Source organism: Ceratotherium simum, chromosome 27, assembly GCF_057802395.1.
Source record: "Ceratotherium simum simum isolate JZ-2026a chromosome 27, ASM5780239v1, whole genome shotgun sequence".
NCBI lineage: Eukaryota > Metazoa > Chordata > Mammalia > Perissodactyla > Rhinocerotidae > Ceratotherium > Ceratotherium simum.
Window position 1 is genome coordinate 12229337 of NC_141926.1, and position 20441 is coordinate 12249777.

The following is a 20441-nucleotide window of genomic DNA, read 5'->3' on the forward strand; positions in this document are numbered from 1 at the left end:
TAGCAAATTATGGGGGCATGGAAACCCCCCACTTCGTAGTCAAGTTGGACAGAAGCGTGGGTACCCTGGGGACCCATTACTTGTGACTGGAGTCTGAAGTGTGGGCAGTCTTGTGGGACTGAGCCCTTAAACCAGTGGAATCTAACACTAACTCTGGTAGTTGGCGTCAGAATTGAATTTAATTATAAGATACTAAGTTGGTCTCCGGAGAGTTGGAAAATTGGTTGGTGTGGTTTTTCTGGACACAAAATTCCTGGCTCATTCTTCCCTTAAGAATCCTAAATACGTTACTCCATTTTCTTCCAGCATAAAGCTCTGCTGCAGAAAAGTCTGAAGATACTCTAATTTTCTTTCCCTTGTAAGTCATGTGCTCTTTTTCTACATGCCCAAATTTGTTTTACTAGAATGTATCTTAGTAATGGACTCTCCAGGTTGATATTTTCAGGCATATGATTTACTCTTCCAAATACAGTTTCAAATCTTTTATTTCAAGAAAGTTGCCTTGAACTAGTTTTCAGCTGTGTTCTATTCCCCGGCTTTGGTTTCCTTTTGCAGGACTCCAACTAACCAGAGACGCAATTTTCTTTGCCTTCAACACGTGTCACTTTTTTTCAAATCCTTTTTCTCTCCTTTTAATTTTTGAAATTTTTCTCTTTTTACCTTCTATTTCTCTTCAGACAGCATCTCTTGTGTGGTTTCTAGTTTAGTCTTCATTTCTGAAATGACTTTTTCTCTGAAATGACTTTTTCTTTTATTGCTCATTCTTTCCTGAGTTCTGTCACCTTATTTCTGAGGTTTTAAAACTCTGATTTCTGCTGGTCTCTCCTGACTTGTATCATTTTCTTAGTATCCTTTTACTTATTTTGAATCTAGCAGGTTACTGGAACGCTGTCATTGTCCATGGGGGTGTTATTCAGCTCTTCATTCTCTCTTTTCTAATAATAACTGTGTGTGGGATTTGACCTTGCCTGATACCGCCTGTTGCACATTTTTTTTTTTTTTAAAGATTTTATTTATTTTATTTTTTGCCCCCAAAGCCCCAGTACATAGTTGTATGTCATAGCTGCACACCCTTCTAGTTGCTGTATGTGGGACTCGGCCTCAGGATGGACAGAGAAGTGGTGCCTCGATGCGCACCCGGGATCCGAACCCGGGCCGCCAGCATCGCAGCGCGCGCACTTAACCACCAAGCCACAGGGCCGGCCCTGCACATTTTTATGTGAGCCCTGCTTCCTGGGATTTCGTCTCCGTTCTCCGCCCCCACTTTGCTCTGGACTTTCTCTTTCTTTTGTCTCCGTGTCACTGCCCTGCTCAATTTTGATTCCACGCCCAGTCACTTCTCCTCAGTGTGGATCCTGTCCCAGAAGGAAGCCTTGCTGGGTCAGTTCTGAGAGTTCATATGGACTAGACTGCTCCAGATCTTTCAGGCCTTCCTATCCCAGGCACAATCACTGTAATTATTCTCTAACATCATAACTTTTCCATTTCAAGTGACCTACTCAGCTTTTAAATAGCTACTGCAAAGACTGTCATCTTTTTACCAATTGCCTACCTTTGCCGAATGAATGAGTATTTTCTGAATATTTCTAAATAAATACAGCTACTGGAGGCTGTGTTTTGGATGCCACCCCTCTTGACTATGCTGAGCATTTTTGTTTTTGTTTTTGCTGAGGAAGATTCGCCCTGAGCTAACATCTGTTGCCAATCTTCCTCTTTTTTTGCTTGAGGAAGATTAGCCCTGAGCGAAGATCTGTGCCCATCTTCCTCTATTTTGTATGCGGGTTGCCACCACAGCATGACTAATAAGTGGTGTAGGTCCACGCCCGGGATCTGAACTGCAAACTCGGGCAGCCGAAGCAGAGTGGGCCAAACTTAACCACTATGCCATGGGGCCAGCCTCTATGCTGAGTCTTAATTCTTGAAATTTTCTCATCTCTCCTCAACCACTGAGTTTTCCCTCTCTACTCTAAAAATGTGGGAGCACTTCCCATCTTAAACACGCCAATGTTCAGCTGACATGCTCCTCCAGCTCTGTCTCCCCTTTATAGCTAAACTCTCCCCTCTTCCAAGTCTCCAATCAGGCTTTTGTTCTTCCCACTCCAATGAAGCTGCTTATCAAGATCATACACAAACTCACCTTGTCAAATCCAGTCACTGTTCTGTCCTATCCTTAATCTCTCAGAAGCAATTCAAACAACAGAACACACCTCCCTTCTTGAAACACTTTTCTTGGCTAGTAGGACACCAACCTCCTGCCACCTCACTCTGTTTCTGGCTTCTTCCCTTTTACTACCCTTTACATGTCACAGACTGCCAAGGCTTGGTCCTATAGGTCTTCTGTCTACCCTAGCTACATTTTGTCAACCTAAATAAAGAGGAAAATTGAGGCAAGCTTGAAGCGCCAGAAATCGAGTTTCTTGGGAAATAGCAGAAGAATTGCAATTCAGGACACACAAACTGTAGCAAGCTACAGGCGAGTCCACTGAGGCTTTGGTGGGGGGCCATACTTATGGGCAAGGAGTGCAAAGAGAGGGGAATTCCAGTTAGAGTCCAAGTGGCAAGGTCACTGGCTTGAGGATGGTGAGAAGTTTCTGGTGGATGTTCACTGGTTGAGGGATGTTTCAGTTTTCAGGCATTCAGGGGAAATCAGTCTCTCAGTCCTTAAGTTTTGTTTTCCTGAGGACACATGTGATGTGCAAGATTCTCCATTTTATATCCTCCAGTTCCATCTAAGATTGAAATCTTTTTCACAACCTTCTCCTAAGATATCGTACCCAGTCCCCAGGCTTTCAATGCCATCCATACTCAAACTCTCCCAGAGCTGATGGATCCTTCCTCCGAGCTGCAGACACAGATTCTTCCTAACATCTCAACTTGGAAATCTACTTGGCCCCTCAAGGTTAACATGGTCAAAATCTGATTAACTTTTCCTCCAAAATACATGCTATAACAAATCTAGTCCTATCCTCCACATCGATTATCACCACCCAGATCTAAATCACCATCATCTCTTGCCCATGGCAAAGGCCTCCTTACTGATTTCCCTCATCCTACTCTTATCCCCCTGCAATCCAGTCTTCAAATAACAGATTATTTTTTCTAAGTGTCTATCAACCATGTCACTCCCCTACTTCTCTGTGGCTTTCAACTGCACTTGGAAAAAGACATTCTAATTCCTTCGTGGTTTTAACAGGCCCTAAACCACCTGGCTCCTGTCTCACTTCCCTGACCTTAAGGCCTACCAATACTTCAGCTACAATGCTTTCATTTTTGTTCTTCACACACACCAAGCTCATTTTTGCCTTAGGACCTTTTCAATTGTTCCTTGGGCCTGGAAGGCTTCTCCTCTAGGTCTTCACCTGGCTCTCATCTCTAAGTCAGCTCCTCAGAAGGTTCTTCTCTGACCACCCTGTCCCATCGGTCCCTCTCTATCATATCACCCTGTTTTATGGAATTATTTATCTATTCACTTGCTTCTCCCAACTTAACAACAAGCTCCATAGAAGCAGGAGCCATGATGTCCCACCATGTTCCCAGCAACTAGGACACACAATAGAGGCTTAAAAATATTAGTTTAATCCAATAAAACCACAGACTCTGGCCAAAAAAAAAAAAAAATCGAACAAAAGAAAAATAAACTCCCCCTGAAATAGTTGGGTCCAGAGCAAAAGAAGAATTATACCATGTGCAAACAACGCTGAAGGAAGAAGGTACCAGGCATACTTATAGAATTCCCTGGGATGCAGCTAGGTATCCTTAGGCAAGTCACAACATCACTGCACCCATTTTCCTCTTCTTAACATAGGGGAGCTGAACAAAACAACTCCTCAACCCCCAGCTGGCCTTAATTCCACAGTGTGTCAACATCTGCATTAACACATGCAGACAACGAACCCTGGAAGAGAGACGCCCCACGTAACCCAGATGGTTTGGTGGATAATGAAGGTAGGGAGAGAGAAGGTTAAGGAAGTCGAGAGCCTTTAAGAAAACTGAGCTTGGATAGGCTCTACCTCCCTTTTTTGAAATCTGGTCATAAGCAAATTATTCAACTTCTTAGAATCTTGGTTTTCTGATAACAGGGTAATTTCTGCATATTTTTAGGGTTATTGTTGTGACCAAATAAAATACTTTATGTGAAGGCACACACTGTGTAAGGGCTAGGAAATGCACGGTCAGATAATTCTTAACATTAACTAGGAGATAATGATAATAGTAATCAATTATTTTGTTCTCAGTAGCCAGAAGATGTGTAAGAAAAACATTACCCTGGGTTGACCTGAGAGGTGGAACTAGAAATACCAGCAAAGGCCAGATCTTTGAGTAAACTTGGGCAAACTGGGGATCATGTACTTTAACTTCTCTAATTTCTGATATTCCCTCGTGATTTATCTCTTGAAAACAGTTTACTGAGAACATTGATGTGATGAGGAGGGGAGGAAAGGCAGTGGAGAAGCCAGGCGAAGAGCTACGGACTGACTGGCAGGAACTCAAATCAGAAATTCTAGGTCCCCTGAGTGGCAGTGTCAGGTTACTTAGGTGACAGTAAAACCCTCTGCACAGGGAGGCCACCACCTCCTGAAAATAATTCAGCAATATCTCTAGAGCTGAAATTCCTATAGCAGAACGGAATAAGAGAAGACGTATTAAATGTTAAGAGGAAGAATTACTGACACTTGGGTTTGAGGGGAAATGAGGAAATGGGATGCCTCTGCTTATCTGACCCTTTCTCCACTCAGGTTTCCTCTTGCAGCACTGGAGGGGAGGCCAAAAGAAAACCAAACACGCTGTAGCTGGGACATGGGTACTGACCAAATGCTGGCTACAGGGACCTTCAGAGATTCAGAGCAACTTCCACTTAAATAAGCTGGTTACCTAAGGGCTTAGGTGCTGTGAACACACAATGGACGAGACCAACAGGGCCCTGGTTGCTCGGAGCCTACTGTACTGTTCACTCCTGCTCTTCTGGTCTTTGCTCACACGCGACTCTTGAGTTTTTCCTTCTTCTCTTGGATCACTACCCTACTTGCCTAACCCCAAACCTGCACCTCTCCCCCGTATAAAAACTAGTCTTGTGGCTAAACCTTACCAAAAGGAAGGCAATGCATAGTTTGTTTTTAAGAGTAAATCTATTAAGTAAAACCATAGCATTTATTTATCTCAACTTATCATCAGTGTATCAGAGACAACCTGAATTACTATTGATTGCCCCCTTCCAAATCTACTTCACTTTATCACCTATCATCAGATATATCAGGTCTGAGGGAAGAAAAGAAAGTCTACCACAATTGCTGTGTTTTGTTTCAACCATCTAAGAATTTTCCCATGAATCAGATGTTGGATCTGATTACTGTCATCTTTAAATCAACCTAAATAATTAAAGTTCAGGGTGACAACAGAGAAGAAATCAGAACTATTGGTGATCTTAGTCAACTAATTACCGTTTAATTTTTAAGAAAAACATCTGGCTAAAAGATAACTTTTTATGTAATTATGTTTTTAATTGAGATAAGAATGTTTATTTTTTCCTGCTTCGTTTTCTTCTAAGAATGAATTTAATGTGGCCAATTGCCTCAATACTGTGAATTAAACAATATATTTCCAGATACCATAATCCAAAGGAGTGGTTTAAACACAAGGAAAAAACAAAAATGTAATGGAAACAGAAAACCAAAAGGAAGTATGTGACCATGTGAAGGGTCAAGAATCCAGTAAGAGCAAGAAAAAGACAAAAGAGGGCCGGCCCAGTGGTGTAGTGGTTAAGTTCCTGCATTCCACTTCAGCGGCCCAGGGTTCCCCGGTTCAGATCCTGGGCGTGGATCTACTCACCGCTCATCAAGCTATGCTGAGGCAGCATCCCACACAGAAGAGCTACAACCCCACAACTATGATACACAACTATGTACTGGGGCTTTGGGGAGAAAAAAAAAAAAAAGGAAGACTGGCAACAGATGTTAGTGCAGGGCCAATATTCCTCAAAAAAAAAAAACAAAAGACATAATAGCAGACTGCAAGTCTGTTCCTTTTACCCTGACAATCTGTACCTCTGCTCTCATTTCAATTACTCTCATCCTAAGGTTAGAATATGAACATGCTCCTTCTCCTCTAGCACTATCTTCCTGCACAGGGCCACCATGTTTCAGATCGAATTATCTCCTAGAATTTCACAATGCTAAAAACTGAGAGGGGGAAAAAAAGGGAAATATTTATTTTTAAAATATACAACGCAATATAGGAACCAATTCCTTTCCAGACTTACCAAATGCTGGTGCACTAGAAATAGCAACTGGTTGCTGTTTCATAACCGGGGGAAGTGCAGAGGGGAGTTGATATCCTTGTAGCTTCAGTTTGATAAGTTTCATAGCAATGGAAAACTCCACTTGATCCATTCTTCCATCATTATTCATATCAGCTAGCGCCCTGCAAACCAACAGCATGGGCTGAGAATGACTATGACCTTAAAAGAACCTTTCCTAAACCACCCCTCCCACCCACACGAAAACAAAATAATCAGCTCCCTTAATCCTGGAGAGAACAAAACAGAACAAAACAAAGCAAAACATAAAAAAACTTGTTTACCAAGCTATAGGGAGTAACCTGGAAATAGTGGCAAGGTTTTAAATAAATGTAAAATACCTTTTCTTGTGTTACTCTTATATGATACACAAGGTAGTTTTCAGTCTGAGTGTCAGGACATGTTTTTTTTTTTTTTTTTTTTTTTGTGAGGAGATCAGCCCTGTGCTAACATCTGCCAATCCTCCTCTTTTTTTGCTGAGGAAGATTGGCCCTGGGCTAACATCCGTGCCCATTTTCCTCCACTTTATATGGGACACCGCCACAGCATGGCTTGCCAAGCGGTGCGTCGGTGCACACCCGGAATCCGAACCGGTGAACCCTGGGCCGCCACAGGCGAGCACGCACACTTAACCACTTGCGCCACTGGGCCGGCCCAGGACATGTATTTTGAACATCAAATGGGGTTTCTTTTTGGAGTGATGAAAATGTTCTAAAATTGGATAGTGGTGATGGTTGCACAACCCTGTGAACAGACTAAAAACCAATGAATTATACTCTTTAAAACTGTGAATTTCATTCTGTGAATTATGTGACAATAAGGCTGTTTACAAAGAGCATTTAGAAACACAGTTTATTTCTAGAGACACTTGATTAGATTGCATCAACTCCTCTGTGGGGTTCTACAAACCTCACCATGGGGGCATGACATGCTATGCTATGCTATAATACAATACTTTTAAAGCTGTGAAAATTAATTAAATGAGTTTACAAACGTGTTTACTATTTGAAAATAGTACTCAAACATAAACGGTCAAGTGCAACTTTCAATGAGCTATTATGTGTGTTCTCAAAGAAGAGTAAGCAAAAGGAAGGAGTTTGTACTTGCCACTAGAAACTATATTATGCAAAGCCAAATAGCGCATATTCATGACTTAACTTCTTTTGCATGAAAAATGTTCATTCAGGGCTGGCCTGGTGGCTGAGGGGTTAAGTGCTCGCGCTCCGCTGCTGGCGGCCCGGGTTCGGATCCCGGGCACGCACCAACGCACCGCTTCTCCGGCCATGCTGAGGCCACGTCCCACATATAACAACTAGAAGGATGTGCAGTCATGACATACAACTATCTACTGGGGCTTTGGGGAGAAAAAAGGAGGAGGATTGGCAAGAGATGTTAGCTCAGAGCCGGGTTTCCTCAGCAAAAAAAAAAAAAGAGGAGGATTAGCAGGGATATAAGCTCAGGGCTGATCTTCCTCACAAAAAATAAAAAAATAATAAAAAAAAATGTTCATTCAGATTTCATTTCTTTTACTTTAGATATAAAAAGCATGAGGATTTATCTTTTAAATCTATCTTTAAAAAAATTTATAAGACAAGACCAGCTATTCCAATTACAATGCCATGACTAGCAATCTTTTAAATGAGCCACATCCAGATAGTGTCCAAAAAAGATTAAGTTAGGTAGAAAATCATCCTATATTGCTGGAGTTAAAGAAAGAAAATATGAAACACAATAAAAAGTGTGACACACAACAAAGATTAAAAATCTCAGGGCTGGGCTGGCCCCGTGGCTTGGCGGTTAAGTGTGCACGCTCTGCTGCTGGCAGCCCGGGTTTGGATCCCGGGCACACACCGATGCACCGCTTCTCCGGCCACGCTGAGGCTGTGTCCCACATACAGCAACTGGAAGGATGCGCAGCTATGACATACAACTATCTACTGGGGCTTTGGGGGAAAAAATAAATAAATAAAATTATAAAAAAAAAAAAAAAATCTCAGGGCTGGCCTGGTGGTGTGGTGGTTAAGTTCGCAAGCTCTGATCCCGGGCGTGGACCTACACACTGCTCATCAAGCCATGCTGTGGTGGCATCCCACATACAAAAGAGAGGAAGATGGGTACAGATGTTAGCTCAGGGACAATCTTCCTCACCAAAAAAAAAAAAAAGATTAAAAATCTCTAAAAAAGGTAAAAACTGTACAAGTCAACACAATTCTTCAGGAAAATAAGTTCAGAAAGCAGGATACAGAACCCCATGGCTCAAGAACCTCCTTTTTGCCTCAGACAGGAGCACCCCGGTCCTCCTGAAATCAATGGTCCCCTCCTTCAGCAAACCACCCGGTGGAATCTGAATTTCATGCACTGCTAGTGAGCTTGAGCATCACTTTCCATATGTTTCTTGGTCATTTGGATCCCTACTTCCATGAATTGCTCATTCACATCCTTTGCCAAGTCTTCTGATGGATTGCATGTCTTTCTCTTGTCAGTTTATAAGAACTTATTGTATATTAGATACTAATTGTGTATCTGTCAATTGTTGATTTTTAAAAAGTCATTATCTGACTGTTCATTTTATGTTAAATGTATTTACCGTATAGAAATTCTACATTTTTATATATAAAATATTTCTTTTATCATAATAGCTTGTAAGTTTTCAGTCCTTTATTTTCTAAGATTGTATTATTTCATTACATTTCAATCTTTAAACCAACTGCAATTGTGTGCATATGTGTGATATGTTACCCCAGGGTTCAACTACATTTCTTCCAGATGGATATCTAGCTTTCCCAGCAATATTTATTAACTAATCCATCCTCTTCTCACTGAACTAAAAAATATATATATTTTTTTGTGAAGACTAGCCCTGAGCTAACATCCGATGCCAATCCTCTTCTTTTTGCTGAGGAATATTGGCCCTGGGCTAACATCCGTGCCCATCTTCCTCTACTTTATATGGGACGCAGCCACAGCATGGCTAACAAGCGGTGGGTCGGTGCGCACCCGAGATGCGAAGCTGCGAACCCTGGGCCGCCAAAGCAGAATGCGCACACTTAACCGCTGCAACACTGGGCAGCCCCCCCCCAAAATATTTTTGCTACTTACTAAATGTTCATGTGATATGAGACCTCTTTCTGGATTATCTATTCTGATTCCCAGGCCAATACGACAATGATCTGATCACACTGGCTCTATGGTATGTTCCGATATACGGAAAGGCTTTTTTTTTTTTAAACTTTGGCTATTCATAGACGTTTCTTTTTCCTCACGAACTTTATTTTTTTTACGTTTATTTTTTTGGGGAGGAAGATCAGCCCTGAGCTAACATCCATGCCAATCCTCCTCTTGTTGCTGAGGAAGACTGGCCTTGAGCTAACATCTGTGCCCATCTTCCTCCACTTTATGTGGGACGCCGCCACAGCATGGCCTGACAATTGGTGCGTCCGTGCGCGCCCAGGATCTGAACCCGGGCCACCAGCAGCCAAGCGCATGCACTTAACCGCCACGCCATGGGGCCGGCCTTCCCTACGAACTTTAAAATCATTTATCTATTCTGCAAACAATTCTATTGGGATCCAAGCTGAAACTACAATAGATATATTAATTAATTTTTGGAGAATTGACAAATTTATGATAGTTTGTCCACCAAAGAAAACAATGTCTTTCCATTTGCTCGGTTCTACTAATAATCTCCTTTAATAATATCACCTTCTTCATATAAATATTTTTCTTATTAAATGTATTCTTAGGAATTTTATCATTTTTGTCACTATTTTAAGTGGAACATTTCCCTCATTTTCATATTTAGTGTTTATTCCAAGCATAGAGAAAAATTTTGCTTTTAATAATCACTTATGCTGTATTCAGCTATTATACCAAACTTCTATGAATCTTACTATTTTTTCAAACTAAGATCTCTTGGGTTTGAAGTATACAATCACATAACTGGCAAAAAAAAAAAAGAGCTCAGGGGCGGGCCCTGTGGCATAGCGGTTAGGTGCAGGTGCTCCACTGCTGGCAGCCCGGAGTTCAGATGCCAGGCGCGCACTGACGCACCACTTGTCAGGCCATGCTGTGGCGGCGTCCCATATAAAGTAGAGGAAGATGGGCACAGATGTTAGCCCAGGGCCAGTCTTCCTCAGCAAAAAGAGGAGGATTGGTGTGGATGTTAGCTCAGGGCTGATCTTCCTCACAAAAAAAAAAAAAAAAAAAGGGAGTTCACTTTCTTTTTCAATATTTGTACCATTCCTCTTTTTTATTGGTCTTATTGCCTCTAAGATATTATTGAATGTGTGAGCATCCCTGCTTAGTTCTGAGTTTAAATGAAATGATTGTAGTGTTTCATTGTTTAGAAGAATATTTGGTAGTGATTTTTAGAAAGCAGTCTGACATATTTAAGCAGTTCCTTTTTCTACTTATTAGAAATGGTTATTATATTTTTTTATCAAATGCCTAATCAGCATCTGCTGATCTGATCACAAGTTTTCTTTTTCCATTTATCTGCTGATAGAACAATGTTGAGAGAATTTCTTAATTCTGAACCAATTTTGTACCCTCAGCATAAACTCAAGTTGGTCAGTTTTCATACACTGGGGAATTCTATTTGCTAAGATTTCGTTTTGATTTTTTGCATCTATATTCATAATTGAGACTAGTCCCTTATTGCTTTATTTTTGTATTATCTTTCAGGTTTTATAAAGGAAGTTAAATAAATAAAATGAAGCGGTGAACTTTCCTTCTTTTGCTAAGTATTTCTAAAAAGATATAGAGCTATTTCAAACGGTTTTCAGGGAAAAAAAACTTCCAATCGATCAACATCAACATGCATACTCGAAAAAAAAATCAGGCAGATAGATCCCCACTCCCTATTCCTCACACCAATGCCCCCCAACACATGTGTTTTAGTGAGAAACAGAAATATCCAATGTGGGATGATGAGTGGGCTAGAGGAGAAGAGACTTTCTAGTAATGGCTTAATTAGAAGAATTGAGTGTTTCTAGAAACCTTTCCACCGAAGTGCCTCAATGGGAGAGGAGGGGAAACATGGAATCCTCAGGTTCTAGACGCTTGCTTGCCTTTAAGCCCCCACCACAATCCCAACATATTTTTGAGAATTTTGTGTGATCTTTCTTTAAAAATTTTTTCCCAACAAAAGATAGCTGTTAGGACTCCTTAGTAGTGAAAACTCAGAGGCCTTATGGAAATATGGTAGTTACTCCTACAAAGCTCAGCTTCCCCCACCCCAACACACTGGAATAGAGTTGGAATTCTATTTCTCAAGGCATCTCTGCAAAAACAACTTCAGCTCTGCCATCCATTTCATCTCTCACTTATAGTTACTTCTCAGTTTACTCACTTCTAATAATCCCCCCAAAACACTAACCAGAAGTCTGAGAATTCTGAAATGAAATTCACAAAACTTCCAAAGTAAAAAAACCCACATATACTAAAAAAAAAATAAGTCAAACAATCGTTGTATATGACTCTTGAAAACAAACTGATCTTAAACCCAATGTTTCGCCTGATATTAAAATCTGTACACAGCATCGCTTCTCGGACTTTTGGCTAAGATCAAGTGTACACAGCAGCAGGCAGGGCTGAGATGAGAGAGGAACCACAGGTATGCTGAATATTTAGGGTAAGCTTTTTGATTTGTACAAATAAACCATACATCACTCGCATCCCCTGTTGGTAGGAAAGAGTGCCCCGACCCCAAACGGAGGGAAATCTGGCAACATCTACAGAACTATACATGCATTGACTCTGATCCAGCAATCCCACTCCCAGGAATTTACCCTGAAGATACACCCCCAACAATGGGGGTGGGGGTAATATATATATATATATAAATGCTTTACCTCATTCATTGCTGCGTTATTTGTAATTGCAAAATATTGGGAATAACTGAATGCACATAACATAAGAAGACTGATTGAATAAACTATGGTATATTTTGCACAATGAATACTATGAAACTGTAAAAAAAAAAGAGAGAGAGAGAGAGAAAGATCTCCTCGGAATGACATGAGTGATTTCCAGAATGTGTTGTTAAGTGAGAAAAGCAAAAAACAAGACACAAAAGAACAATTATAGGAGGTTACCATTAAAGTAAGAAGGAAGAGGAAATAATTTAATATAAATATGTACACACAATATATTACGGATCTGCTTTTCTTCCACAGAAATAAACAAAGGAAGGATAATAAACTAATAAAATACGTAGGAACAGGGATGAAGAGATAGGAGAGGGAGTGACATTTCTCTGAGTTCAATTATTTGTATAGTTTTGGCTTTTGGAACTTTGTTATGTATTCAAAAAATAACATTAAGTCCTTTATAAAGATGAGAGGAGATCCCTAAACTGAATAAAAACAAAAACAAATAGACCTAATAGTATTTTAAATAAATAACTTATCTACAGAGAAGGAGGAAAAAAAAACTAATCCAAGTAACTTCTAAACACAGTACTTCATATACCCTCAGTCTGTAAACAAAAAGAACTATGAAGTAATCTTGAACTCCACTGAATGGGTTTGGTGTCTGTAGCGGATATGAGTGTAGCAATTCTGAAACTATTTTGCTTGTATTATAGGATTAAGGGAAAAGACCAGCCTCCTCTTGCCCCATCTCATTGACTGCACCAGAGCTGAAGCCTGTGGATTCCTTTAGGAGCCCACATCATCCACACAGGCTCGTCACGGGCTGCTCATCCCTCACTGTGCAGATTAATCCAGCCTAGTCATTCATTCGTTTGTTTGTTTATTCATCCAACAAATATTGAGGTTACAACTGTGACAAAGACAGACAGGGTCGGCCCTCACAGAGCTGATCTTTTAGTGCAAGTAGACACTCAACAAGAAAACTAATCAGATTATTCCACGTGATTAGTGCTATTAAGAAATGAAACAAGGTAACGGGCAAGAGGAGCAGGTGGGCAGGGGGAACCATGTTAGACTAGTGGTCACGAGGCACTCCTCCGGGGAGGTGACATATGAACTGAAACCTGAAGGGTAAGGAGTCAGCAATGCGAGGATCTAGAAGAACTCCTGATAGGAAAGAGGAAAGGCCAAGTGCAATGGCCTGAGGCAAGAAGCCCGGCCATTTAAAGAAGAGAAAGCAGGTGGGTGAAACCGGAGTGCAAACGTTGAGGAAGAGAGTGGTGCAAAATAAGAGAAGAGGGAAAGAGCAAGAGCCAGATCACGTTGGGCCTCGTGGCCTTGGTAATGAATTCGGATTTCCTTCTCAATGGAGAGTTTTAAATGGATTTACCTTTCACGAAAATTGTTTGGCTGCCGTCTAGAGACTGGAATGGAAAGGGGAAGTGTGAAAGCGAGACTCCAGTCAGCACGCTCCAACAGTGGGCCCAGGTGAGATGACAGAGTAGGACAATGGCAGTGGAGGCAGACAGAAGAGGCCAGACTAGGGATAAAGTCTGTAAATACTATCAAAATATATGCTGATGGAATGAACATGTAGGCTAAGGAAAAGAGAGGAATCAAGCCCAGCTCCCAGCAGCTGGACAGATGCTCAATGCCATGAGCTAGGATGGGGGAGACTCATGAAGGAGGGATGGAGGAGAGGGGAACAAGAGTCCAGGATGACTTTTTTTTTGGTAAATGAGTTTGGCAAACTGGTCTTGTTGGGGGCTGAAGGCCCTTGTGACATATACTCAAAAGTATCCTAAGGCAGTGCATGTTACATAGCTGTTTGCCTCACCCCCATGACTCATCCTTGAACCAGATCACCAAGCTGCTCTAATATTTGCCTTTATGTCTCGGCTTTCTCCTCCTCCCTCGGGGCCCATTTCCAGCTGGTGCTCCCTTCTTTCCTCTCATTTCTCTCCTTAAAAGACTCTAATGTCCATTTCTGTGGCCCCTACCGTCTCTGATTTCAAAGCCCTCTTTCAACCTCTTTTTCTTTCCTTTACCTTCAAGGCCTTGTCCACGACCCTCTGCTTTCTTCTCCCTCCTCCTCACACCAGGCCAAGGTTGAAACATAAAGCATTTACGTTGCCAAAAGGATCTATGATATTTGCCAGTTTCCTTCCAGTTCCTTATTAGTAAGACAATTTCTAGGAAGATGAATCATCTTTGGCCACTATTATAATTTGGCATTACACATACTAACTTGACTCTATATTTTGAGAATTCAGGTTTTCCTGTATTCTTACTTGGAAATCGGACCGGATAGATAGGTAGACCCAAAGCATTAGTAGGTTACAGTTCAAAAGTTCATCAATTAGTTAACACGAATATAGTTTCCACATCGAACAAAAATTATAAAGTTTCTAACATATACTCCCCAGCAGTCCACATCACTCATATATTTGAACTGAGGTCCAGAGCAAAGAAAGTAAGGCCCAGAGAGAGGGAGAGAGACTAGAAATAGTTCCAATCTATATTCTCAATCCAAAATCTTCTTCTTCCCCAGATGACTGACAGAGAGATGGCCTAAAACTTCAGACTCCAACCCGTTCATCTCTCTATCAAAAGGGACACAAGCCTTCCCCGTGACCCCACCAGAAAATCCACAGGAGAACACAAAATGAGCATAAGAGATAGGGAGGGAAAACTATCTCATTAGGTCAGCTGTTATTATTTATAAATTTAAAAACTTAAATTTAGGGGCCGGCCCGGTGGCGCAAGCAGTTAAGTGCACGGCATGCTCTGCTGCGGCGGCCCAGGGTTCACCGGTTCGGATCCTGGGCACGCACCGATGCACCGCTTGTCAAGCCACGCTGTGGCGGCGTCCCATATAAAGTAGAGGAAGATGGGCATGGATGTTAGCCCAGGGCCAGTCTTCCTCAGCAAAAAGAGGAGGATCGGCATGGATGTTAGCTCAGGGCTGGTCCTCTTTACCAAAATAAATAAATAAATAAAAATTTAAATTTAAAAAGGTGAAGTATTGCCCAGGGTTACAAAGTGAACAAGTGTCAGAGCTAGTGCTGAAAGACACACCTTACTCTTACTTCACACTACACCACTATTCCATCATCTTCGCGGCACATCTGTGGTTCATGAAATTTACGATTACTTTCCAAAGATACTTCTTTTGGGAAAAGATACTTAGAGGCGTGTTTTATTTTCCCCTAATAACAATTCTTGTCAAGTAAAATATGCCATCACAAATTTAACAAAATGTCAGAAAAATTTAAAGACAGAACATTTTTTATTTAATCTAAGACTGCCAATTCATCATCTTTATTGTTAATAAAAATTTTCACTATAAAAATAATAAGTTGGAAAAATGACTTTATACTTATCTAAAAACAGTTTGGAAAACTGTCTTAATTGAAAAAAAGTGTATTTACTAGATAATACTTTATTTTTCTCCATTACACTTACTAATGTGACAATTTTTATACTGTTATTGACCACCTCCTTCCACTAGGTTGCAATTTCTATGAAAGCACGAATCTTGTCTATTTTGTTCACTGCTGTATCCTCAGCACCTACAACAGTCACTGACCCATAGCAGATATCTGATAAATATTTTTCCCCTGTTGAATGAATAAAGGTGAAGTGAGATTTTCTTACAGCAGAGTATACATCATAAGACTGCTTTATGAATGAACCTTCATAAATTGGGAATAAAGCATAAAAGCAGAATTCAGTGGAGGAAGTTAAGCCTGGGAAAGGAAGGTTCTAGTGAATGATCTTGACTGATGGTGTGAAATACAATCATATGCCAGAACATAAGGCAAAAGAAGCTTGTTACAATTAACACAGATGTCACAAGTCTCTTGCATTTAAACTGAGGCACTTAACTGACAGGTCAGAGCCCCTGTGCTCACATGTGCATGAGTTCTTGTGCTCTCGCTCTCTCTCTCTTTCTCAGCCTTTTACTTTATTTTAAAAGTAATTCCAAAAACCTTGGTTATCTGATTTTTCTAGCTCAAAGTAGTTCAGAAGTGAGACCTAGAAGCACGTCACAGGAGGAGGCTCACTAGCTGAAAGAGACAGTTACAGCCAATATGCTGACAACCAGGAAAAAGAAAATAATGCAGACACCAAAAAAAGCACAGGAATCTGGTATCATTCAGTTTCAGTTCAAATATATCCATCCACAAATACACATATATATTTCCCAAAGAGGTTTTGCTATTTCAGAACATAGTAAATGATTTTCACACTGATGACGCTTATAATCAAGCTTAGACTATGTTCTGTAGACTCTGCTTGAAGGCAACAAGGAACTATGTCAATCTTTATTCATTTCCATAAAATTATAAATAAAAAAGACTGATCATTTAAGGGGACAAGCAATTAGCTTGATAACTGAGTTATGCAGAATACCTGGTCCCTGATGATGATAGCAGCTCCTTTTTGGGCTTTGTTTTGAAGGCCTATTATCCCACACTAAGTCTTTTATTGACATTTTCTCTGCTAATCCTCTCAACAACCCTGTAAGGAAAACATAAATCTTCCCATTTTCCAGACTAGAAAACTGAGGTTAGAGAGGATAAATGCATGTTCCAAATCATAAAGACAGAAAATAGGAGAGCTGGGATTCAAACTCGGGTAAGACTACAAAGCATGTGCTCTTTCCACTACAGCAAGCTGCCTCCACAACACTAGTGAGCCCGGGGAAACAAAGCATTAACTTTAAGAACCATACATGGCAGGAAAATGTGGCTTCTTGGCAATAGAACTCAGCATAGCTCCACAAAATCATAAACCTAGAACTCAAAACTATATTTGCCACCATTTTTTACTCATTCTCTTTCTTTCCCGTGGTTTCAGAAGACCGAATGCATATTTGTGATAGTTAATCAAGGAATTCAACAATATTTATTATGCATGCACCTTATACAACACTGTAATAAATACTGATTATTTCACTTTTCACTGGTTATTTCACAACTAACCCTCAAATATTTTCTCTACTTTTTATTCAGTGAAAGATACAGAACCATTACATTATAAAGCAAGAAACGTGGGACATTCAGATGAGTATGGGTGATGTGGATGAAGCTAACACAACCTGGTGAGAAAAGAGCAAAATGTAGATTTCACAACTGCAAATTCAACTTTATGACAGTGTTAGCTTGCAAACGTCATCACCGTTTTTTTTTTTAAGTTCCACATTAGAAAGATATTTTTCAGAGGAATTTCTCCGGTAAGAAGCAGTAGAGTATTTCAGACTAGAGATACTTGTTCTCCCTCTATGTCTTTTTCTTTGCTGAGGAAGACTGGCCCTGAGCTAACATCTGTGCCAGTCTTCCTCTACTTTATATGTGGGTCACCACCACAGCATGGCTGATGAGTGGTGTAGGTCCACCCCGGGGATCCGAACCCCTGAACCCGGGCCACCAAAGCACAATGTGCCAAACTTAACCACTACGCCACAGGGCTGGCCCCCTCCTTCTATATCTTTAGAAATTATATTACTGGAATATTTTACTTTACCTTCTGCTTATATGAAGTTCCAACTTACCATATCTGTGCTAAAACAGGCTGAGGTAACCCAGATTGAAAAAAAAAGTTTCTAGCTTGATCACCTGTAAATTAAATGGAGAAAGTTTCAGAAGAAAACAACTGAAAGAAATCCTATTATAGTAAAATTATAAAAATAAGAAAGAGGCTGGTAATCCTGTAAATACTACATTGAATTCATGATAAAAGCCAAATGGTCTATAAGCAACAGTAAAATGAATCCCTCAGCATTGACTTTAGAACCTAACACTTTAAAAAATCATCTCAAAAGGGCAGAGGTTGACTGTCCACTTTCATTAATCTGCTGTTAATTAAGAGGGTAACAGCTACACATTAATGACAAAGTGAATCTACAGGAATCCTCGAGAAACTGATGACCTACACTTCTACTTTATAAAAAAGTTCTTTGCCATTCCCAATACCTATGCTTCAAATTTTCGGCACTTCTAATATATTTATGGAGAATAAGTAACAATGATTAAAAGAATCACATCAGTGATCGAGAATTAATAAATTAAAGAGAAGTATGAGACAAACGCACACAAAAACATGTCCCCAGGAAATCTAGATCCCATTTTTTCTAAAGCTAATCCCTGAAGAGTCATCAAACAGGAAAGATCATAGAAAAGGCAAAGTACAAAAGGATATTTGGGGACACAGCAATAAGAGAACTCCTTTTGTTTCCTTTTCAATGTTCAGAATCTGTTAATTTATTTAAGTTTCCCAAGCCAGTTCCAGATCAGAATTAAGCAGGTGTTTTTGCTTGAGGACCACAGTCCAACACTACATTAAAGAATGTGGTCCACTGATCTTAACCAGTTCCAATGAGTGATATGCCTGAAACAAGTGTCATGGTTCTGACATCCATTAGGGACTGCAAACAAGGCTTGGATGCATCACAGGAGAAGCAACTGTCAAAATACAGGCTCGAGGCTAAGGCAAATCAGGTAAAATGTCCCCTCAGTCAAGTGAGCCCACCTTAGCTTTGCATAATAGGTTTTCCACAGATATATGCACTATGATAAGTAAAAATGTAAAAATACTGACTCCAATTACCAGTAATAAATCCAGATATTGGCTTTAAACTATGGAACTGTTGATCGTGCTTCGCTCTTTCCTCTACAGTTATGGCCCAGATATCCAGGCTGCCTACAATCCAAAGAAAAGACAAAGAAATTATTCAATGAGAAAATAAAAACAAAGCACTCACACACACTATTTCCACAGTACTTTTAAGATTCTGTCAATATGTTATAAATGATTTGATAAATTAACATCTGTTTGTCCTTGGAAGTTATGCATATAAAGTTAGAAAATTAAGAGTAAAATAGGCCAAAAAAAGAAAGACATGGGCACAAATTCTTTTTTTAAAAACCTGTCTTGGGGGCCGGCCCCGTGGCTTAGCGGTTAAGTGCGCACGCTCCGCTACTGGTGGTCCGGGTTCAGATCCCTGGCGTGCACTGACGCACCGCTTGTCGGGCCATGCTGAGGTGGCGTCCCACATACAGCAACTGGAAGGATGTGCAGCTATGACATACAACTATCTACTGGGGCTTTGGGGAGAAAAAGGGAAAAAAAGGGGGGAGGATTGGCAATAGATGTTAGCTCAGGGCCGGTCTTCCTCAGCAAAAAAAGAGGAGGATTGGCATGGATGTTAGCTCAGGGCTGATCTTCCTCACAAAAAATAAATAAATGAATAAATAAATAAAAACTTGTCTTATAATCCCGTAGTTAGCAGGACTATACAAAGACACGGTAAATTAATAACTATCATTTACTTACATAAATTTAAGCAACAGACTAATTTAAAACCACATTGTCAGATGTCTTAAATGCCACAGGTTTCTGAAAGTTACAGAAAAAGTTGGCTTCCCAATTAGTATCCTACATAATTGCATGAAAATCTTTTTGGGGTGATAAAAATATTCAAATATTGGATTGTTGTGATGGTTGCACAACTCTGCAAATTTACTAAAAATCACTGAAATGCAGTGAATTTTACGGTATGTAAATTACACCTCTCTAAAGCTGTTTTTTAAAAAGGGTATCCTGGAAAAAAAATGATGGCAAACCAAAGAGAACGGGATTTAGGCTCTCCTTCAGTTTCAAGTCTTAGACTGACCACGTGTCCCCTCATTTCTGAGACCTTCCTCACTTTAGTCCTCGGTCTTCTCAAAGAAATTCGCCAAAATAATTATAGATTGCATAGGTTGAAGGCTTTCAAAAGCTCAGACACTTTCCAAGAAGCTGGGAGCAGGCAATACGTATGTTTTGTACAACACGTGAATGTGCCTAGCACAAAAGAAAAATGTCTAAACATCACACCTCCCCTCACTACAGGGTCTGGGATGACAGCGACAGGTAGAGTGGCAATTCATTCAGTCACTGAAGCCATACGTACTGAATGCCTCGTATGTGCCAGGCACTGTGTGAGACCTTAGGCATAAAATGGTGACTGAGACAGATATGATCTCTTCCCTCAAGGGCCTTACAGTCCTGCAACTTCTAGAAGGGATTTTTATTGCCCTGTTAGAATTCATCCCTGGAACTATAAACAAAAGCAAAACCAAAAATAAAAAATAACTTGCCCAATAATTAAGAAGGGGGACAAAAACAAAACACAAAATAACACAATAACGCTAAGGTCTTGAGAAGCTTGCGCAGTGTACCATAACCCCATGGGGACTTGTACAAATGTGAGCAGAGGGACAGTGCTTCAT

General features: G+C 40.4%; 1 protein-coding gene across 1 annotated transcript in view; it reads right to left on the minus strand.

The window, feature by feature from the left end:
* The window catches only part of ITSN1 (intersectin 1), a 207935-nt gene that overhangs the window by 123459 nt on the left and 64035 nt on the right, over positions 1–20441 (minus strand). The window contains exons 3-5 of the mRNA XM_014786824.2: positions 18778–18870; positions 17723–17786; positions 6257–6417 (exon numbers count right to left, since the gene is read on the minus strand). Coding sequence (XP_014642310.1) covers positions 6257–6417; positions 17723–17786; positions 18778–18870 — 318 coding nt within the window. The remainder of the gene's footprint in view (positions 1–6256; positions 6418–17722; positions 17787–18777; positions 18871–20441) is intronic.